The 22,664-nt window shown below is 37.9% G+C and overlaps 1 protein-coding gene and 1 non-coding gene across 20 annotated transcripts in view; both read left to right on the forward strand.

Moving 5' to 3' along the window:
* Window positions 1–22,160, forward strand: part of ZMYM2 (zinc finger MYM-type containing 2) — a 109,859-nt gene extending 87,699 nt beyond the window's left edge. For all 19 annotated transcript variants that reach the window (XM_051850065.2, XM_051850068.2, XM_051850066.2 and 16 more), the window contains 11 exons: window positions 3,475–3,604; window positions 4,306–4,421; window positions 5,296–5,467; window positions 6,608–6,733; window positions 7,736–7,830; window positions 9,375–9,543; window positions 9,755–9,906; window positions 16,626–16,740; window positions 17,611–17,862; window positions 18,161–18,281; window positions 21,301–22,160. In XM_051850065.2, the coding sequence (XP_051706025.1) occupies window positions 3,475–3,604; window positions 4,306–4,421; window positions 5,296–5,467; window positions 6,608–6,733; window positions 7,736–7,830; window positions 9,375–9,543; window positions 9,755–9,906; window positions 16,626–16,740; window positions 17,611–17,862; window positions 18,161–18,281; window positions 21,301–21,493 (1,641 nt within the window). In that variant the 3' untranslated portion in view covers window positions 21,494–22,160. The remainder of the gene's footprint in view (window positions 1–3,474; window positions 3,605–4,305; window positions 4,422–5,295; window positions 5,468–6,607; window positions 6,734–7,735; window positions 7,831–9,374; window positions 9,544–9,754; window positions 9,907–16,625; window positions 16,741–17,610; window positions 17,863–18,160; window positions 18,282–21,300) is intronic.
* Window positions 5,747–5,854, forward strand: LOC127492195 (U6 spliceosomal RNA). The gene has a single exon (XR_007921355.1). It is a non-coding gene; the product is annotated as a U6 spliceosomal RNA (small nuclear RNA).
* Window positions 22,161–22,664: the final 504 nt, after the last annotated feature.

Below are 22,664 nucleotides of genomic sequence, written 5' to 3' on the forward strand. Positions count from 1 at the left end.
GTTACGGTGCTGTTGGTGTGAGTGTAACATCAATGAGTTAACAATATAGTACATCTGGAAAAAGGAAGAAGAAATTTGCCAGTTTGTATACAAACCTGCTCCAGATGTTGAGGTATCATCTCTAGTATGTGGTGAAGCTATGGAAAAGATGCAGTAGCACCTAAATTTGTAAATTCATAAGATTATGGCCAATTTTTTTAGGTTTATTTATTAAGTTGAAAGGCAGAGTTAGAGACAGAGGAGAGAGAGATCTTCCATCTGTTGGTTCACTCCCCAAATGGCCCCAATGGCCAGAGCTGGGCCAATCTGAAGCCAGGAGCCAGGAACTTCATCCCAGTATCCCATATAGATGGCACGGGTCTGGGCACTTGAGCAGCTGGGACTCGAACCAGCACCAATATGGGATGCTGGTGTCGCAAGTGGTAGCTTTACCCACGATACCACAATGCTTGCCTCACCAGTTTTTTTTTTAAAGTTTTATTTATTTACTTTGAAAGTTAAAGTTAGAGAGAGAGAAAGATATCTTACATCCACTGGTTCACTTCCTAGATGGCTGCATCAGCCAGTGTTGGGCCAAGCTGAAGCTTGGTCTCCCATGTGGGTGACTGGGGTGCAAGTACTTGGACTATCCTCTGCTGCTTTCCCCAGACCATTAGCAGGGAGGTGGTCAAAAGTGGAACAGCAAAAAAAAAAAAAGAAGAAGAAGAAGAAGGCCGGTGCCGTGGCTCTAGGCTAATCCTCCACCTAGCGGCGCCGGCACACCAGGTTCTAGTCCCGGTTGGGGCGCCGGATTCTGTCCCGGTTGCCCCTCTTCCAGGCCAGCTCTCTGCTATGGCCCGGGAGTGCAGTGGAGGATCGCCCAAGTGCCTGGGCCCTGCACCCACATTGGAGACCAGGAGAGGCACCTGGCTCCTGCCATCAGATCGGCCGCGGCAGCCATTGGAGGGTGAATCAACGGCAAAAGGAAGACCTTTCTCTCTGTCTCTCTCACTGCCCACTCTGCCTGTAAAAAAAAAAAAAAAAGAAAAAGAAAAGTGGAACAGCTGGGACATGAACTTGGTTCCACATGGGATGCCCGCCTTCCAGGTGGCAACTTTACCTGCTGTGCCACAATGCTGGCCTTAGATTGTTGCAAATTTAAAGAAGCTTAGTATACAGCATTGTTGAGACTTTTAGCTCCCAACATTACCCAGGTTTAGGAAAATGTTAAATCATCTCCGCAACATTGGCTAGTTCACATATTTTACGGCAAAAGGTGTGAAAATATTAAACTTGAAGGTGAGGTGCTAATCAGGGCACTATGGAAGAATAACTGCTAAGCGTTATACAAGTAAAGGATGTATAGAAAAACTATTTCAGTGCTAATGACAGTGGCTTGTTTTTACAAGGTTGTTGATAAACAAACTCAGTGGTCTCCAACATCCCTGGCTTTAAATCATTCAAATACTTTAAGTTATTGAAAGACTGTGCAACCTTGCTGTTTGCACTTTTAAGTGCAAATTTGTGATGATACATAGATCTCAAAATCCATGAGCACATGTCATTCCATGAGAGGTGGGACAGACAAACTGAGTGTCTCTGGCATACTTTGAGATTGATAACAACATTGCATTGTCCTAGAAGCTGTGAATATAATCTCCATGGTGAAAACTTTGCCTTCATGGTTTTACTACTGGGTAATACCTAAGTTTGTTGTTGTGAAGACCCAAAATACTCATCCTAATGTAGTTATTTTCATGCCTGCAAATATGTTGTCTCTTATCCAGCCCTTGATCAGGGCATACAATGCCAGGGAAACTACCATGATGGACTACTGAAGTCAGTCCTATGTGCAGTGTACTGATTATGTTGACACAGGCTATGAGGAGTGATGCAGGCTCCAATCCATAACTGGCCACACTGAAAAATTTCCAGGACTTTGAAGATGTTACAGAGACCATAAAAAGCAATGTTAAAAACAGATGTATATCACACAGAAAATGAGTGGAGAATGCTTTAGCTATATGAAGAAAAATGATAATAGAATGGAATTCTACCTTGGGGAAAAATTGTCAATGACATGGGAAAATGTGACCTTATGCTTAAGGGCAACCTCACATTTAAGCATCACTCTGACAAGCTGTACCACAAGATAGATACTTAAAAGATTTGAGATGGAGACAAACAGATAAGGATAACACAGTTTTTAGAGCCAGTATGTGACAGAAAAATCATTGATAATTGTGAACGAGTTGCAAGAGCCAATTCTACCAACATTTTCTTTTGTTCTCATAGTGCACTCCTAGGTTGAGAGTTAAAAATGTTTTTATAAAACTTTAAATGCTTAATCTTTGTTTAATGTATTTTTTCAGGACTTTGTTTTACTGTGTAGCATATAGTATATGTATAGTTTTGAGTCTACTATGAGTACTGTACAGTATACATGTGCTATGTGTGTTGTTGGTATGCATGTACTGTATGAGTATAGTATGTGTGTGCTGTATGTGAGCCCTGCTTAGTATTTATACACTATATTATCTGTATACAGTATGTGTGCATGATGGAGTTCGAGTTAATATCATTAATTGTATTTAATCTCAACACAGTACTGTGTATTGCACAGCAATGCTGTAATAGGAATATTTTATTATAAAGCAATTACTGCATATAATTATTTGTAAAAACTACTAAATAAAGTGCCTTTAAATAGAAACATGCTTCTGTGTTGATCAGTTGATGAAAAGGTGACCAGAGGTTCACAAGAAACCTAGCTAACCCTGCATTTCTTCTTTTAGCAGTGGTTTAGTATTCTCCAAGTTAGTGTTCTGAGTGATTATGTAGAACATAACTGCTGTGAATAGTGAGGACTCATTGTGTTAGTATTCAGTACCTACCCTTCTCCCATATCAATGAATTGTATGGAGAGTACCATACCTCTAGTCTTATGGACAGACCTTCAGCTTATTTCAGATTTTTTTTATTGTGTTTTTGTTTTGTTTGTAATGCAAATAAAACTGCTGTGAACCGTGTGTACAGTGTTTATGAGACTGTTTCTGTAGGACTGCAGTTGGCTCAGTCACAGGAAATATACAACTTAAAGTTTGATAATACTTTTGGTAATTCTTTAATTTATAATTTATTTAAATCTTCTTTTTCCAGTAGAGGGAGCTAGAGTATCAGCCATAATGTGAAAATTTTTTTTCTTTCTACAAAAGTAAATTTAGAAGAGCCTGCTTATTTTCAGTTCACATTTGCAGCTTTGATTTTGTGCTTGAAAGATGACACAGATCTAATTACTTTACCAGTAGTTAGGATAGATTCAGATTGACCCTACCAAATTAAGATATGGTAAACATAGTGACAATATCATGTTTCGTTTATCTCTTCAACTTTTTCATGTTTCTTTCTTAGTACTTGGAAACTACATATTCATTAGCAGCAGGAAGTAATGAAGATTAAAGGCAAAACTAAAAACTTTTCTTTGCTTCTCTGTAGGGTTCAGCACCACCCCCTTCTCCAACACCTACAAAAGAGATGAAGAACAAAGCGGTTCTTTGCAAACCTTTGACAATGACAAAAGCTACGTACTGTAAACCTCATATGCAGACCAAATCTTGTCAGACAGGTAAATTAGGAAAATTTGACTTCCCATACTTCCTTATATTCCTTATACTTATGCCTCATTTAATTAAATAGACAGCTTTCTTGAGTGACAGGTTACAGAATAGATTCCTTTGGTTGTTTTGACATTTGCCTTTGATTTTTGCTTATCTGATTATAGATATTACCTTGAGAATATTGCATATAATTTAAAATATCAATCTCTGATAAAGGCCTACAATACAAATGATGTCAAAAGTGAAGCAATAGCTATCAAAAATTTCCTTGGGGTTAATTACAGTGTTCTCTCTGAGAAAATCATCTCTTTATGTGTGATTTGTAATGATAACAATTGTGTTTCCTTCCTATTGGAATGAGATGAAACTATTTAGATATGTATTTCATTAAGTTTACAGTGTTATCTCTATTCTAGTTTGAGTAAATAAAACTTTGTAGGGGTGAGGAAGGTGTCTCACTGTATAATGTTTTAAAGAATGTTTTCTTTCTTTAAGAAAAAAAGCCTAAATTTTATTTGAGCTGTCTTTAAGTTAGAAAAGTTGCTGTTTTCTGTTCTGTTCTGTTGTTTTATATGATCTAATCTTATAAAAGCTGGAGTTCTGAAGTGTAGTTTATTTTTTTCTTGGTTATCAAATTATTTTAACATTGAGCAGGTGTGTATAAATGCTAGTTGACTTTGCTCCATAGACATGTGTATTGTGTTTTTAGATGATAATTGGAAGACCGAATATGTCCCAGTGCCTATCCCTGTGCCTGTGTACATTCCAGTACCTATGCACATGTACAGTCAGAATATTCCTGTTCCTACTACAGTTCCTGTTCCTGTAAGTCCAATTTTAAGCTCTTACTCATTTTGAGATTTATTTGGCACAAGTGGGAAAACAGTGTGTGAGTAGTTGGGTTTATTAGCTTAGTGAAGCTTGTAAAACTGTCTTTTGCCTTTAACAGCTAGATCTGGTTGTATCTCTGTTTCCTTGATTGCTTTGTGTTTAATCAAGTATATGTTTGTCCTTGAGAATGAAGTTTAGCAGATGTCTGCGTTTTCTGTATGCATATTGTGTTTTATATTTGAGTTCATTTTCAAAAGAAATAGTTGTGAAGGCATGAGATTTAGAACTGAAGCAGAGAAAAACATTTCTTGTAAAAGAACATTACATTATTTCATCCCAGATCACTTAGGATATTTATGTGTCAGAACATGGCTATTGTAGGCCCCTGTAGGAATGAAATACCTCAAAAATTCTTTTCCCTTTATTTCAAAAGGTTGACTTTTTTTTTTTTTTTAAACTTCACTTGAAAGGCAGAGAGAACAAGATATATGGAGACAGACTTTCCATTTGTTGGTTCATTCACCAGATGCTTATAACAGCCAGGTCTGGGCCAGCCTGAAAAGAGCAGGCAGACTGAAACCTGGTCTCTCCTATAAGGGTGGTGGAGACCAAGGTACTGGAGCCATCATCTACTGCCTCCCAGGGTGCAAAACACTGAGATCACGAGCGGGGCCAGGACTTGATCTCATTCCAAGCAATATTTCAAGTGCTGCACTAGATGCCTGTCCTTACATTTTAGTTTTGATATGTACTCTTGCCAAAGTTTTTATCTGTTTTATATAGTAGATCATGTGTCAGAGTAACTTTTAATTTAGAAAAATACCTTTAATGCTTAGTAAACTTAACACTAAATACTTTGGTTAATTAGGTGCCGGTTCCTGTTTTTCTACCTGCTCCGTTGGATAGCAGTGAGAAGATCCCTGCAGCAATTGAGGAGCTAAAGAGCAAAGTTTCTTCAGATCCTCTTGATACAGGGTTGCTTACAATGACCGATATCATGACAGAAGATGAGGGGAAGACAGAGGCCACCAGCATCAACAGTGAGCTCCTCTGTATTACCTTTTGTGATAAGTTCATTGTTGATTGTTTACAGGTGTTGCAATACTTTCAAGGCATATCACTGTGTTTCAACTTGATTTGTGAGTAGGGAGGAGCATTATAAAAAGAATATATTTTATATTAAGAGTTCCATATTCTATCTAGCCAGATGCCTTCTCATGCCTCACCCAGTCACCAAAACAGGAACTTGTATGGTCTCTTTTAACAGGATTTGATTCAGAAAAATCAGCTTAATATAATGCTTGTTAAGAATAATACTGGTGCTCGCTTTGGCAGCACATAATACTAAAATTGGAACGATACAGAGAAGATTAGCATGGCCCCTGCGCAAGGATGACATGCAAATTCGTGAAGGGTTCCATATTAAAAAAAAAAAAGAGTAATACTGACAGAAACTAACTTGTAGTCTGCTTTAATAATGATCCAGACTTTTATTTTGTAATTTTTATCTCCAGTTTTTCTTTATTGCTTCTATCAATCATTTACATTGTGTAGATCAGGATTTATCATAACCTATATGAGTGTTTTGTAGGTGGTTCCAAGTCTCTGAGGATATTTATTCCTACCCTTGGCCCTCTGGTAATACCCAGAGTTCTATTTCAACCATGAGATACCTAATTTCTTCTGCCCTAGAGGACAATCACAGCATGTAATTTTCTAAATATTTCATAATGTGACAGTGTTTTTGGAACATTGTGTTAATGAGTTGAGAAACAGAGAGAGATCTTCCATCCACTGGGTCACACCCCAAATGGCTGCAAGGGCTGAGAGTGGACCAGGCTGAAGCCGGGAACCTGGAACTCTATACAGGTTTCTCATGTGGTGGCAGGGGCACAACTACTTGGGCCAGCTTTTGCTCCTTTGCTGGATGCATTAGGAAGCTGGTTTGGAAGTGGGGAAGCCAGGACTTAAATCAGTGCTCCAGTAATGGGATGCAGGCATAACAGGCATAGGCTTATCCCACTGTATCATTATGTTGGCCCTTTATGCTTTTTCTTTTTGTGACCTATTGTTTCAAGTTTTTATTCTTATATCACATTTACAACTAATTGGCTTCTTTTTGCCAGCTACTTTTCAGATTTTCTATTTTGATTTCTAATGATTTTGTGACTTTATTACAGGTGTGATTATTGAAACAGATATAATTGGTTCAGATATCTTGAAGAACTCTGACTCAGAGACACAGTCCAATATGCCTGATGTACCCTATGAACCAGATTTGGATATTGAAATAGATTTTCCCAGAGGTATTCAAAATACTACTTTATGGCTTTAGCAACCAGTTAAGGAGTCATAACTGTATTTTATGATTATTGACTTTAATGTTTCTTAAATGAGGCATAGATTCGGATTATAGAGTTTAACAAGAATTTCTCAGAGCTATACAAAAAGAAGATTTTTCTTTTAAAGATTTATTTATTTGAAAGGCAGAGTGACAGAGAGAAGGGGAGAGACAGAGCTCTTCCATCCATTTGTTCACTCCTCAAATGACTATAACAGCCAGGGTTGGCCAGGCTGAAGCCAAGAGCCAGAACTCCATCTGGGTCTCTCATGTGGGTGGCAGGGGCCCATGTACTTGGACCTTCTTCCCCTGATTTCCGTGGTGTATTAGAAGGGAGCTAGATTGGAAGCCGGTACCCAGGACTTGAACTAACACTCTATTTTGGGATGCCAGCATTGCAGGTATCAGCCTAACCTGAAGTGCCACAGTGCTGGTCCCAATAAATCTTTTTGAAAGTAATTTATTATGGAATGGTTTCAAGATAGAGGAACAAATTAAGGAGATTTTGGTGCCTTTTTAAAATATTGATAGAATTAAGTTTACCTTCAAAGGGGAAAATTTATTTTCAGGTCTTTTGTAAAAGTAATGTGTTACTGTTTGTCATGATTTATTTTCTTAATCTAGATGACTAGTGGACACATTGAATAGAATATTAAACATGTTTTTAGAAAAAGATTTAATAGATTGACGCAGATTTGCACTGAAAGTACTTAGATCTTATGATTGAATTTCAGGTTGTAATGATTTTTCTGATATCACATATTTCCATGAAGATTCCTTTTTAGGAGTTTAACAGGATTTATCAGAGCTCACAGGTCATGTTAAGATGGCAGCAATTCATTCACCATCCCCCCAACCCAACTCAGTTTATCCCTATGTACATGTTAGTGCTTTGTTGGCCTTGTTTTATGTAAGTATGCTTGTGCTGTTTCATTTGGAATAACAATTCTTTTGATTCATTTGTCAGCTGCTGAGGAGCTTGATATGGAAAATGAATTTTTATTACCACCTGTTTTTGGAGAAGAATATGAGGAACAGCCTAGACCTCGAAACAAAAAAAAGGTATAAAAGTCAATCGTAGACTTGCATTCACTATTACAATACTCCAGGATAGCAATATCTTTGTAGGCACAGAGACAAATACAGTGATCTTTTGGTATCTGAAGATTTGGGAAGATAGTTTATTTTCTAGGTTGTAAAAGATTTCAGGTGGTAATTTATTTTTAACTAATGTCTCAGATTTATAGTTGTTACAACATAGAAAAAGAGTGAATATTATTACCACTTAGTTTTTCTTTATAAATTGTCTTTATACAAATAGAAATAAAAAAACTTCTAAGAAAGCAATTTCAGTTCTTTTACAGGAATTGAGAGCTGTTCTAGACAGCTGTTTTTTTCTACCATTATATTTGATGAGGATGAGGTATACGGTTTATTATATCATCTATTTTAAGCGTGTGGATGCATAAAAAGACAGGTTTGGAATTTGATCACGTGTTAACAGGTGTAATTGTTGTAATATTCTATCAACAACTTTGTGTTTCTGATTTTCAACATAAAAAGCAAGAGCAAAAGACACCTTAAAAAAAATGAATTTCATAAATTAAGCCAAAAAGAAAGAAAATTGAAAAAGGAGTACCTGCAGTGTAATCAAGGCAAACTCTGATTTGACACCAAACACAAAAATTAACTTCAAATGGGGTAATAGACCAAAATGTCAGAGATAGAAATATAAAACTCTCAGAAGAAAACATAGACCTAAATCTTCAGTACCAGGGCCGATGCTGTGGTGGGGCATGTTAAGCTGCCACTTGCAGTGCCAGCATCCTAGATGGGTGCCTGCTCCTGTCCCCACTACTCTACTTTCAATCCAGCTCTCCACTAATATGCCTGGGAAAGCAACAGAGGACAGCCCAGGCCTCTGCACTCTCTTGGGAGATCTGGAAGAAGCTTTTGGCTCCTGGCTTCGGCCTGGCCCAGCCCTGGCCATTGGGGCTATTTGGGAAATGAACGAGCAGATGGAAGATCTCTGTCTCATTCTTTCTCTCTAACTCTGCCTTTCAAATAAAATCTTTAAAAAAAAAAAAAAAAACAGCTAAGAAAAATCTTCAGGGCTTTGGGTTAGGCATAATTTCTTAGGTTCAACACCAAAAGCAGAAGGAAGAAAAGGACAAAAACAGATACATCGTATTATTATCAAAATTGAAAACTTACACTGCAAACAATACCTATAAAAAGTGAAAAGGAGTTGAGTGTGGTTTGCCCTGTAAGGGAAATATTATGTTAATATTTGGAATACTTTTATTCTAAATTGTTAGTTTTTAAATTATCTTATTTTTAATTGTTTTCTCACTGTACTGTCTCTTACAAAAAAATTTTCTATGATCTTCTTTTGCAAAGTGATTTGTGTAGAAACATGACATTCCCTGGAGTTGTATTTTTAAAAATGTTATAGGTAACCAGCTATTGTCTGATTGAGGATAACCAATTGGTTTAAACAAATAGATATTTCCTTTTAATTGGCCTTTGCTAAGTGATGGCTTACATAAAGTCATGAAATAATGTAAGTTTAAGAAAATAATTTCGTAATGGTATTTTATTCATAGGGAGCCAAGAGAAAAGCTGTGTCAGGATACCAGTCTCATGATGATAGCTCTGACAATTCGGAATGCAGCTTTCCTTTCAAATACACATATGGGGTAAATGCATGGAAACACTGGGTCAAAACTAGGCAACTTGATGAAGATCTGCTGGTATTAGATGAGCTAAAATCTTGTAAGTTTTGATTTTTTTCATGTAAGTCTTAAAATTGAGATTTCTGTTATTGATTACCTTTAACAAAAAAACCATATGTGTAACTTAAAACAATTCTGAGAATGTTTTTTATTTTACTTTAAAGTTCATGTAAAGAAGAAATTAATTTCACAAAGTTTTGAAAGTTGTAACAATAAATAGTAACAACTACTGACTTTTTCTTTCTTTTTAGCTAAATCAGTAAAATTAAAAGAAGATCTACTCTCTCACACCACAGCTGAACTGAACTATGGGTTAGCCCATTTTGTCAATGAGATCCGACGACCAAATGGAGAGAATTATGCACCTGATAGCATCTATTATCTTTGCCTTGGAATACAAGAGGTTAGTAATTTGATGGCTGCTTTCAACAATAATATGTTGTGCTTCCAGAATATTAAAGGGATTCCTGAACCTTTATTGCTTTGCCAAGAAAGACTGGAATTTAATCTGTTGGGAAATACCAAGATACTATATGGATGTTCTTAGCTACTTTGAACTTCTGCTACAATGCAACATATATGTCCCTAAAAACTTCAAAGTTTTCTAGAACTGTGTACCAAAACCAAAAAGGATTTATGGGAAAAATAGGGTACAGACAGGCCACTTAAAACTTGTGCATATTTTTCACTATTGCTAGTATGGTTTGAATATTGCTAATATGGTTTGAATACCTTGTCTTCATGTGTTGAAATTTAATCCCCATTGTGAGACATTAAGAGGGTGGAAATTTAATGAGACTATGATACTTAGAGGTGGAACCTTTGGGAAGTATCAGATTAAAATGAAACTTAATAGTGGCAGGCACCTCCATGATTGAATCCTGGTGTTTTTTTAAGAATAAAAAGGAAGAGATACACATATACAGATGTGTGCTCCCTGTCTCCTGCCATGGGATGCTGTGCCCCATCCTGGGACACTGCCGACCAGAAGGCCATCACCAGAGGAGGCTCCTAGATTCCATACCTCTAGAACCATGAGCCAAAATAGATTTTTTTTCCTTTGTTAAGTTGCCTGCTTATGGTCATCCAGTATAGTAATAAAAAGTAGACTGATACAAAGTCTAATAAATATTCTCCACCTATACGTACATATATACCTACACACACATTCATCTATGTGATAATTGGAGTGATACAATTTTTTCCTTATCAGTTACAAATAAATGAATTCACAGTATTACATATAGCCACATTTGACTATAGATGCTTACTGATCTGCCTGTAGAGAGTATCTTAACCTCTGTGAATATTTGGTCTGTTTCATTATCTGCTTCTGTTGTATTTCTAACTTGGGTAAAATAATATAACCACCTGTTAATTTGAAATCTCATAAAAACGGCTCATTATCTTTAGGGATAACCTTCATCCACTTATTAATGACTCTTGAGTGTTTTCCTGACAATCAGCTTTTTAAAAGTGATGACCTGCAGATTTGAATAAGTTCTAGTGGTTTGAGCCATATGTATTTTGAAATGTATGTTACAGGGAAGATCTTTAGTTAATAGTCCTACAATTGAATGCTGTGCTGCTAACAATAGATAATTAATGAAATAAGTTACTGAAACAACTAGAATTGTCTTAATTTGTATGTAATTTATTTAAGAGCAGGGATTTTTTTAGGGGAAATAGTGCATAGCTGTTAGTTACAGTATACTGAAGGGTCATCAAATATTTTATAGTAGCAATCCAAAAAAAATATAATAGATTTTACCTTATTCCCCTTTGCTAGATATACATGTACTTGGAGCTTCATGCTTAGATGGTGGTATAGGTTTGCCATTCCCAAATCCCCAAATCTCTGAAAACAGAAATTTTGTCCTTTAGATTTTCATAAAAATGCATTTGAATTAAAATTTGACTTTAAGAGTTGTGAAGCTATTATTGTCTCTTGGTTATGTTTAGTGTTAATATTTATAGGATATTAGAGAATTTGCTATAGAATATTATATAGATAGGTGCTTATCTTGTATTTCCACTTAAAAAATTCAAAAAATTGTTAGTGATTCTAGCTCTGGGATTACAGAACTGTGTGTGAATTTCTTCCCTTCCTCTTTTATTAAACCTATCATAAAAAACAGTGGGAACAACACTGATAAATACAGTACCAGATAGAGATGAAATCTTCTAAATCCTTTTCAGAACAAGCTATTTACATATAAATCTCCTTTAGAGCAAATTGGAGCACACATAATCATTTTGTCTGTGATTCAGGACAGTTTTATTTCATCTACTCTGCATGTCATTTCTTGGTTATTCCATTAGTATTCCTCTTCTACAATGGTACAGTGCTGACTAGAAATAGTGAAAGCAGAAGCCCTTGCCTTGTATCTAGTCTTAGGAGGAAAATATTAAATACAGGCTACCTCTAGGATTTCTTGTATCTTCTGTTACCAGGTTAAGGAGGCTTTCTTCTATTCCTAGTTGACACAGAAATTTTTAAAAAACTTTCTATTTTGTTGCTGAGAGTTGTTATCATAAATGGGTATTGAACTTTGCCAACATGCTTTTTTTATATTGAGAGGATCATGGTGTTTACTCCTTTAAACCATTAATAATTGTATGTTATATCAGTTGATTTTCTGATATTAAACTAGCCTGACATTTTTGGATTAGACTCTCCTTAACAATGGTATATTACTCTCTTTATGTAGTCAGATTAGATTTGGTAGTGTTTTATTAGCAGTTTTTACAGATAATACATGAAAGATAATACACAATTTTCTTGTGTTGACCTTAGTTTTAGAGTAATACTGGTCGTTAAAATGAGTTGGGAAATGTTCATTTCTCCTGTTTTCTGAAAGAACTTATTTGAATTGGTGTTATTTCTTCCTTAAACATTTGATAAAATTCACCAGAGAAGTCATACAGGCCTGGGATTATTTGTGTTTGTTTTCTTGGGTGCCTGTGTATGTGTGAGGTGGGGGTAAAGAGGGCTTTAAGTCACTAAATCAATCTCTTAGTTAACATAGGACTATTTAGATTTTATCTTTCTTCTTAAATTGGGTTTTACAATTGTGTCTTCCAAGAAATTTATGCGTTTCGTCACAGGTTGTCAGATTATTAACATAAATTGATCCTTGTAATGTGTGTGGGACATGTTAATCCTCTCATTTAAAATGTTGAGAAGTTGTACTTTTTTGTCAGTCTAGCTCAATAAACTAAATAAACTTTAAATTAAAAGGCCATGTAATGATAATATAAGCTTTGCAGACCAGGAAATAACTAGGATATTATATGCCCACTTAGATAACTGCTTTAAATTAACCATTTTTAAATGTAAAAAAATTCTTATTCACAAGATTTTTTTAAAAGATTTTATTTATTTATTAGAGAGGTAAAGTTACAGAGAGAGGGAGAGACAGGGAGAAAGTTCTATCATCTGCTGGTCCACTCCAAAATGGCTGCCATGGCCGGAGCTGGGCTAATCCAAAGCCAGGAGCCAGGAGTGTCTTCTGGGTCTCCGACGTGGGTGCAGGGACAGAAGCACTTGGGCCATCTTCCATTGCTTTCCTAGGCCATACCAGAGAGCTGGATCAGAAGAGGAACAGCTGGGACACGAACCAGAGCCTATATGGGATGCTGGCACTGCAGGCGGCAGCTTTACCCACTGTGCCACAGTGCTGGCCCCATCAATAATTTTGATGAGGAAGTCAAGTTAAGTGGATGCCCAAGTTGCACAGCTAATACATTTTAAATCTGGTGAGCAGTTTGTCTTAATAGGTACTAAAAGGTGCTCCACTCAAGGATTTGAAATATATACACAAAAAACGTATTTAAACAATGCTGTACTCATGGTTAGTAGCACACAATTGGGACTAATTCCACCTAAGAATGTAATTTGGACAAGACATTCTGAATTGAGCTTTATAGTACATTATAGAAATTCATTAGGCAGGCCCTTGTGGCAGGTTAAGTAGCTGTCTGCAGTGCCGACAATCCCATATGGGTGCCAGTTCAAGTCCTAGCTGTTTACTTCCAATCTAGCTCTCTGCTATGGCATTGGAAAGCAGTAGAAGATGGCCCAAGATATCATCTGCTATCTTCCGTCCTTCCTGCATTAGCAGCATACTAGAATGGAAAGTGGAGCTGGGACCTGAACCCAGGCACTCCAGTACTAGATGCAGGTATCTAACTGCTGTACCAAATGCCCACCCAGGTGGCCTTGTTTTTTATAGATTAAAAATGCTTTGTAGGGTAAAACAGCACATTGGTACAAGTCTGTTTACTTAAGTGGAAATTAAGGTACTGGTATTTGGAGAAGCAATGAAAGTCCCTTAAAACATATTTAATAGTCAAAAAGCACATATTTTAGAGAATATGTTCAGACCCTTAATCTGTTCAGATACGTATTGTCACAAATAAAACAAACATGTTGGCAATGAATGTTTTGGCGAGCTAGCTAAAGCTAGAAAGTTCTGATGTGTTACAAATGTATACAATAATTTGTGACATGAAAATAAATGTGAGAGGCCAGCGCTGTGGCACAGTGGGTTAAAGCCCAGCTTCCAGTTCAGGCATCCCACATGGGCACCTGTAAGTCCCAGCTGCTCCTCTTCTGATCCAGCTCTCTGCTATGGCCTGGGAAAGCAGTAGAAGATGGCCCAAGTCCTTGGGCCCCTGTACCCACATTGGAAACCTGGAAGGCTCCTGGCTCCTGTCTTCAGATCAGCTGAGCTCTGTCCATTGTGGTCATTTGGGGAGTAACCAGCAGAATGGAAGACCTCTCTCTCTTTCTCTACCTCTCTCTATAACTCTGTCTTTCAAATAAGTAAAATAATTCTTTTTTAAAAAAAGAAAAGAAATGTGAATATTAAATAATTGGAGGGCTACTGGATATATTTAAGCAAGTCTACTCTTAAAAAGTTTCTACAACTGGTTAGTTTATTAAATGTTATTCAAATAGTTTCATTAAAAATTGCGTAAAATAATCCACCAGTAATTTGGCAACAAGCCAATAGTTCTACACAGCAATTTGTTTTAACAGTAATATTTCAGTTTTCACAAGTCTGCATTGGAAATCTGTGTACTTGTTTCTCTTTTCTCACCCTTCCTGCCTAGCGATTTTTTTAAAAGATTTATTTATTTATTTGAAAGCAGAGTTAGAGGCAGAGAGAGAGAGAGAGTTCTTCCATGTACTGGTTCACTCCCCAAATGGCCACAAAGGCCAGAGCTGGGCCAGTCCGAAGCCAGAAGCCCAGTACTTGAGTCCCTGCTGTGCATGGAGATCCAGATGGAATTCTCAGCCCCTGGCTTTGGCCAGGCCCAGCCTTGTCAGTTTCTGGCATTTGGGGAGTAAACTGGTGGGTAGAAGACCTCTCTCTGTCTCAGTCTCTGCCTTTCAAAAAAAAAAACAGAACAGGGCCTTTGAAATGAGACTAGTCTGAAATGAGAAGTATCTATCTGAGCATTAAATACAAGATATCAAAGGATTTATATTTTTTAAAATGTAAAATCTTGGCTGTCGCCACGGTTCAATAGGCTAATCCTCTGCCTTCAGCACTGGCACCCCGGGTTCTAGTCCTGGTTGGGGTGCCAGATTCTGTCCCGGTTGTCCATCTTCCAGTCCAGCTCTCTGCTATGGCCCGGGAGTGCAGTGGAGGATGGCCCAAGTCCTTGGGCCCTGCGCCCGCACGGGAGACCAGGAGAAGCACCTGGCTCCTGGCTTCAGATCAGCGTGGTGCGCTGGCCGCAGCACTCTGGCCCCCAGTGGCCAATAGAGGGTGAACCAATGGTAAAGGAAGACCTTTCTCTCTGCCTTTCTCTCTCACTGTCCACTCTTCCTGTCTCCCTGCCCCCCAAAAAGTTAAATCTCATCAAGTTTTATATTATGATATGTAGAAATTACATATTTTAGATATATTAGGTTAAGTGAAATATTTGAAGATTTATTTATTCATTTGAAAGGCAGAGTTAGAGAGAGAAGGAGAGATAGAGAGAGGGAGCTTCCATCTGCTGGTTCACTCCCCATATGGCCACAATGGCTAGGGCTGTGCCAGGCTGAAAGCCAGGAAACCTGGAGCCTCCTCTGGATCTCCCGTGTGGGTGCAGGGGCCGAAGCACTTAGGCCGTCTTCTACTGCTTTCCCAGGCACATCAGCAGGGAGCTGGATTGGAAGTGGAGCAGCCAGGACTTGAACCAGTGCCCATGTCAGATGCCAGTGCCACAGGCTGCAGCTTAACTCTGCTGTGCCACAGTGCTGCCCGCCCCCCAATTTTATTTTTATTGTTTAATACTGTTCTATACGATCATTCTAAAATTAAGCATAGAAGTCTCATTTTCAAAGAAGTTGTAAGTACAATGAGAGTACAGTAATCTGTATATTTTAATAAGATACTTACTAAATGAAACAATTTTTTTTTAAGATTTATTTATTTGAAAGAGTTACACAGAGAGAGAAGGAAAAGCAGAGAGAGAGGGGGCAGGGGGAGGTCTTCTCTCTGCTGGATCACTCCCCAGATGGCTGCAGCAGTTGGAACTGCGCCGATCCGAAGCCAGGAGCCAGGAGCTTCCTCCGGGTCTCCTATGTGGGTGCAGGAGCCCAAGGACTTGGACCATCTTCTACTGCTTTCCCATGCCATAGCAGAGAGCTGGATCAGAAGTGGAGCAGCTGGGACATGAACTGGAGCCCACATGGGATGCCAGCACTGCAGGCGATGACTTTACCCACTGTGCCACAGCGTCAGCCTCCAGACTTTAGTCTTTTTTTTAAGCCACAATTTAATTACTCTGAAATTTTCAGTATTTTTCCATGCAGTACATAATAAACACTAGAGTTAGATAATTTGTTTTGTCTGACAGGCTGACGATTCTCATCTAACTTTTACATTGTGGATTCTGGGGTGTGTATTTCAACTTTGAGTGTTTTAGCAACAGATTAATTGGTAATTTTTGATTATGATCTCTGTGTATACACAAAAAGTTAGTGATCCCTCATGCTTTATTTTAAGATACTTTTTTTTAGGTATAAAGTTTTCTTATTTTTTCTTAAGAAATACAATAGGTTATATTCACTCTTTATGATAAGCTGGTTTTCCTTCAAGATTTTTATTTTTTTTTTTGTAGTACTTGTGTGGTAGTAATCGAAAAGACAACATATTTATTGATCCAGGATATCAGACATTTGAGCAAGAATTGAATAAAATACTCCGAAGTTGGCAACCAAGCATACTTCCAGATGGTAATCCTATTTTAAAAATAAAGGTGTTAGTAATTTGTTACTGGGATTGTTATTTTTATAGAAAATATGTTAAAAATAATGAAGAAATTAATTTAGAGTACTCTTGAGTTCATCTGGTCGTGTCTTACTGAATTAGAAATGTATATTACAAATAGCTAATTTTCAGGCAAAATTTTCTAAGAAATGTGATTGCCTTCTCTGGAGTAAGATACTGGGTGGTTACAGTGGAGATTCTGGTATTAAATTCTCTTAAAGCAGTTTTAAAAATAAGAAAAAATTAATGTATATGGAAATCACCTTTTTTTTTTCAGGAATTTTACAAAATCTTTAAAAGATTTATTTAAAAGGCAGAGTTACAGAGAGGCAGAGAGAGAGAGAGAGGGAGAGAGAGGTCTTCCAGCTCCACCGATCCAAAGCCAGGAGGCAGGAGTTTCTTCTGGGACTCCCACGCATGTGCAGGGGCCCAAGCACTTGGGCCATCTTCTGCTGCTTTCTCAGACCATAGCAAAGAGATGGGAAGTGGATCAGCCGGGACTCGAAACGGTGCCTATATGGGCTACCAGCACTGTGGGCAGCGGCTTTACCTACTACTCCACAGCGCCGGCCACTTTATAAATTTGATTTCCTTTCTGGTTGATGGCTGCTTGTCCTGCTGAAGAATACAAGCAGACCTCCAGTCCCTGATTCTAGAGGTGATGGTTCCTAGCTTCTGTATTGCTAAAGAGCTATGTAGGTAATTCTGAATTTGTTCCTGTTGAGCTGCCTTGAATGGAGGATTAGTATAGATTTGTTCTTAAATTAACTTTATTTCTAGATGGTTAAATAAAAACTTTTATTATAATTCTTTTAAAATAGTTTTCTCTATTTAAGGGTCAATATTCTCTCGAGTTGAAGAAGACTATCTCTGGAGGATAAAACAACTAGGATCACACTCTCCAGTAGCCCTTCTGAATACCTTATTCTACTTTAACACTAAGTATTTTGGCCTGAAAACAGTGGAACAACACTTAAGACTTTCCTTTGGCACTGTGTTTAGGCATTGGAAAAAAAATCCTTTAACAATGGAAAACAAAGCATGTCTGCGATACCAAGTGTCTTCCTTATGTGGAACAGATAATGAAGGTAGTGTAACTCAAATTGTTTTCAGATCGTTTGTGGTGGGCATATTTAAATCTTGCCTTACTAAAGATTGTTTGGGTTACTTGTTAGGAACCTAAGGCTTGTAATTTTCATGGAATAAGATAACCTGTATCTTCTTAATATGTTTCAGTTCCTTTCTGAAAAATTATGCCTGAAGCCACATCTTAACATGCTGAGGCAGACCCTAGATCCCATTCTTTCATTGTAACAGACACTGTGAGTGAATAGTTCTGCCATTCTTCAAGGTTGGTTTTATGAGATTTATTTTTCATTTTTTAAGATAAAATTACTACTGGAAAAAGAAAACATGAAGATGATGAGCCAGTATTTGAACAAATTGAAAACACAGCCAATCCTTCTAGATGTCCTGTGAAAATGTTTGAGTGTTACTTGTCTAAAAGGTGAGTGTTAATGATACTTAAAGTTAAAAAATGATAGTATAAATTGCTGGTTTTCAATTTAACACTACCAAGAAGTGACATTTTTCACTTACCCTTTTCTCATTGAAATCCATGTCCATTCAGTTAGAATTATACTCCCATTGTAGTGAAATACCCAGTTTATACTTGATATACTAATGTTTTCTCATGTTAAGAAATCATTCTCTACTAATGAAATTACTGCTGCTTTTATTTTCTTTTAAATTAGAGCAGTTTGAATGACTGCAAAACAGGAGGCACAAAGTGTTTTTGTAGAGTCAGATAATAAATATTTCAGGCTTCTTAAGCAATAGGGTTTCTATTGTAACTACTGGTTCTGTCTGCTGTTAGAACTGGAAAATAGCCAAGTAGTATATGAGGCAGTTTCAGAAAAGTTCATGGAAAAATTCACATTACTTTTTTGATCCTTTTTAAAAATTATTTATTTGAAAGCCAGAGTTACAAAAAAGAAGAAAGGGTATGGGGAGAGGGAGGGAGGGATGGCTCTTTCATCTGATGGTTAACTCCCCAAATAGCTGCAATGACCAAGGCTAGGCCAGGCCAAAGCCTGGAGCCTGAAACTCCATCTGGGTTTTCCACGTGGGTATAGGGGCCCAAGCTCTTCAACCATCTTCCTATGCTTTCCCAGGGCCATTAGCAAGGAGCCGGATCAAAAATGGAGCAGCCTGGACTCAAAGCAGTGCTCGTATACGATTCCAGCACCACAGGCGTCGGCTTAACCCACTGTGCCACAATGTTGGCCTCTCACATTACCTTTTAATTCTGTTGGTTCTCAAACATGGCTGTGTTAGTAAAACTTTACAGTTTACTGACTGTAAAGAAATATTCAAAGTTAGAATAGATAGATGGAGATGAAAAGTACTTAGATTTAGCAGAAAATAGTCTCTTTTTTCTTTTTTAAAGATTTTATTTATTTATTTGAAAGAGAGGGAGGAGAGGCAGAGAGAGAGGGCGGGGGGCGAGGTCTTTCCATCCGCTGGTGCACCTCCCAATTGGCTGCAACAGCCAGAGCTGTGCTGATCTGAAGCCAGGAGACAGGAGCTTTTTCCAGGTCTCCCACATGGTGCAAGGGCCCAAGGACTTGGGCCATCCTCTACTGCTTCCCAGGCCTTAGCAGAGAGCTGGATCGGAAGTGGAGCAGCTGGGACTTGAACTGGTGCCCATATGGCATGCCAGCACTGCAGGTAGCGGCTTTACCTTCTACTCCACAGCACTGGCCCCTCTTGGCACCTCTTTTAAAAATAGGTTTATTTATTTACATGAGTTAGGGGGGGGGGGCGGGGAGGAGAGGAGAGTCAGAGAGCTCTCTATCTGTTAGTTCACTCCCCAAGTGGCTGCAACAGTCAGTTCTAGGCCAGGCTGAAGCCTGGAACCAGAAGCTTCTTCCCGGTCTCCCATGTGGGTGTGAGGGCCCAAGGCTTTGGGCCATCCTCCACTGCTTTCCTAGGTACATTAGCAGGGAAGCAGAGCTGCCAAGACTCAAACTGGCACCCATATATGAGATGCCAGCATAGCACTCTACGGCTTAACCTTCTGCACCACAGCACCGACTCCCAAAAATGGTCATTTAAGAGGTCTGAAAGATACAGTAGTGTTCTGAGAATACTATTTATTTCAGTACTGTTTTCTTCAATATGAGACCAGCAAGCATTTAAAAGATATTTCAAACCAGTGAAATGTTTAGGAACAATAGATTATTTTATGCATTTCCTTTGTTTTAAATACTCTATAATATTTTCAAAATATTAGCACCAACTCAGAATGTACTTACTTACATAACAAAAATTTGTAAATCACAGTTAGGGCCGGGATAGCTTTTAGAAACTCCTAAAGCCCCGTCTATACAGTGATAGCTATTTTTGACTGTGATTTAGGGGAGCTCTGTCAATATCAAGGTCTTCCAGTAGTAGTAACTCTTTGTTAGGTAGATATTTGTGTCTCAGAAATTTATTATTTGTTGGTATTTTATTTTACTTTATTTTAAAGATTTATTTATTTATTTGAAAGTCAGTGTTACACAGAGAGGAGAGGCAGAGAGAGAGGGTCTTTCATCTGATGGTTCACTCCCCAGATAGCTGCAATGGCCGGAGATGTGCCGATCCGAAGCCAGGAGCCAGGAACTTCCTCTGGGTCTCCCATGTGGGTACAGGGGCCCAAGGACTTGTGCCATCCTCTACTGCTATCCTAAGCTACAGCAGAGAGCTGGATTGGAAGAGGAGCAGCCAGGACTGGAACCGGTGCCCATATGGGATGCCGGCACCTCAGGCTAGGGCGTCAACCCACTGCGCCACAGCACTGGCCCCTATTTGTTGGTATTTTAAAAGTTAAGTCTGGGGGCAGGTGTTTGGCCTGGCAGTTGTGATACCCGAGTTCAGTGCCTGCCTCTGCCTGTCAGTTGCACTTCCCTGCTGACGTGGACCTGGAAAGGCATCTGCGGTAGCTCCAGTAGTTGGGTTCTTATTGCCTATGGAAGAGTTCCAGCTGCTGCAGGCATTTGGGAGTGAACCAGTTTGATAGGAGCATTCTCTGTTTCTCTCTGACTCCTTCTCACTCTGTCAAATGAATATTTAAAGATAAATAAAAATTATGTATCATGCTGTAAGGATTTCTATTATGCGCTGCCACATTTCATCAGTTCTGAGATTTTTTTTTTTTGCATTTGATTGCATTTTTCACATTTCACCTTCTGAAACTGGGGTCCTTAAATTGGTGCACATTAAAATTACAATTGGCTGTGTTTAACTTACTTCATGGTAACAGTAAAATAATGTCTACCAATGGTGTCTTGGATTCAGTGAAATGCAGAGTTTACATTATGGTGGGGAAGTAATCGAAATTAACTGAGACATCATGTTGGCAGTGAGACATAGAGTGAGTATAAACTGTGCTCAGTGGGGTCTGAATTAGTCTTGAAAGAAGAGGAAAGTTGTGGGAAATTTTTTTTGTTTTCTGGAATTGACTCTTTTTCCTTTCCCCCAAGTCCACAGAATCTCAATCAGAGAACGGATGTTTTTTATTTGCAACCAGAATGCTCTAGTTCTACAGATAGCCCTGTCTGGTACACATCTACTTCGCTTGACCGAAACACCTTGGAAAATATGCTTGTACGGGTTCTTCTAGTAAAAGATATTTATGATAAAGACAATTACGAACTGGATGAAGACACAGACTAAAAACGAACGTTTCAGAAGCAATCGGGATAAAACAGCATTAGATAGTCGTGCTGCTAGTCTTTATTATGGAAAACATTTCAAGTTTACTCCTTCTGTTTTGAGTTTTGTAGCAGTGTACCCACACTGGGTATTACCATGTAAATAATCCGTGAGTGAAAGTTGCCATTATTCTATGTAGTGGTTTTAGAATACTTAACAAATACATTCAAATTCTTTTTTTATTATTATTTATTTGATTAGGTATGTTTGTAACTTTTTACATTACAAATATGAATGAGAATGTGCCATGTATAATTTTTTTCTTGTAGTAAGAAACATCCCATATTGCACAACTCTACTGTTGCAAAGCTTCCTTGAAAGGGGGCTCCTTTACTGGGTTCTCGACCAGATGGTTGTGTGTGGGTAGCACTACTAAAGTTTAGAACTTGCAGTGTCTTTCAGAATTTTTAAAATAAACTGTAAACTAATAGGCTTGGTTTTTTGGGTTTTTTTGGTTTGCTTTACGTTTTAGTTATTGAAGCCTTACAAAGTTATGTAGAGAGATTCCATCTTCTGTACCAAAAATAGACAAGAGAATGCTGTCAATACTGGTGTACTGTAATGTGAATCGATACTGGTGAAAACAACTTTTTGTTCCCTTTATTAAAACCTTAGTGTCCTTTTCTCATTTGTGGCTTTTCTGCATCATCCCAATCAATAAGATAGGTATACATACATATACATTCAGATGTATATGTATATATAGAGAATGATTAAGTTGAAAACAAGAACATCAAGACATTTTCATTGTAAAATGTCTGATGAAAGCTTAAAATTCTGTTTTTCTTTTGTGACACCCATAAGTTTCTGAAATCTTCATTTATATGAACTTGATTTTTTATTTATTTATTTTCCCCTTCTTAAGGGTACAGATCATGCTGAAGTATTAACTGTGTAATACTCTAAAACTTTACCAGTTTTATTAGAATTCTCACGCCTGCTTCCAAATGTGACTGATGCATACAGTGGATACTTTTAGAAATGCCACTCCTGAAGTCATTTTGCTAGAAAGTCAAGCTACTTTGGGTAAGATAGTGTCACATTTTACTATGAAGATTACCAGTGTAGTGATTCTGATATTTCAGATTGAAGAACAGAGAAAAACTGATGGATGAAGTCTATCTCAGAGGAA

This window comes from Oryctolagus cuniculus, chromosome 9 (genome assembly GCF_964237555.1).
Source record: "Oryctolagus cuniculus chromosome 9, mOryCun1.1, whole genome shotgun sequence".
In the NCBI taxonomy this organism is placed as follows: domain Eukaryota; kingdom Metazoa; phylum Chordata; class Mammalia; order Lagomorpha; family Leporidae; genus Oryctolagus; species Oryctolagus cuniculus.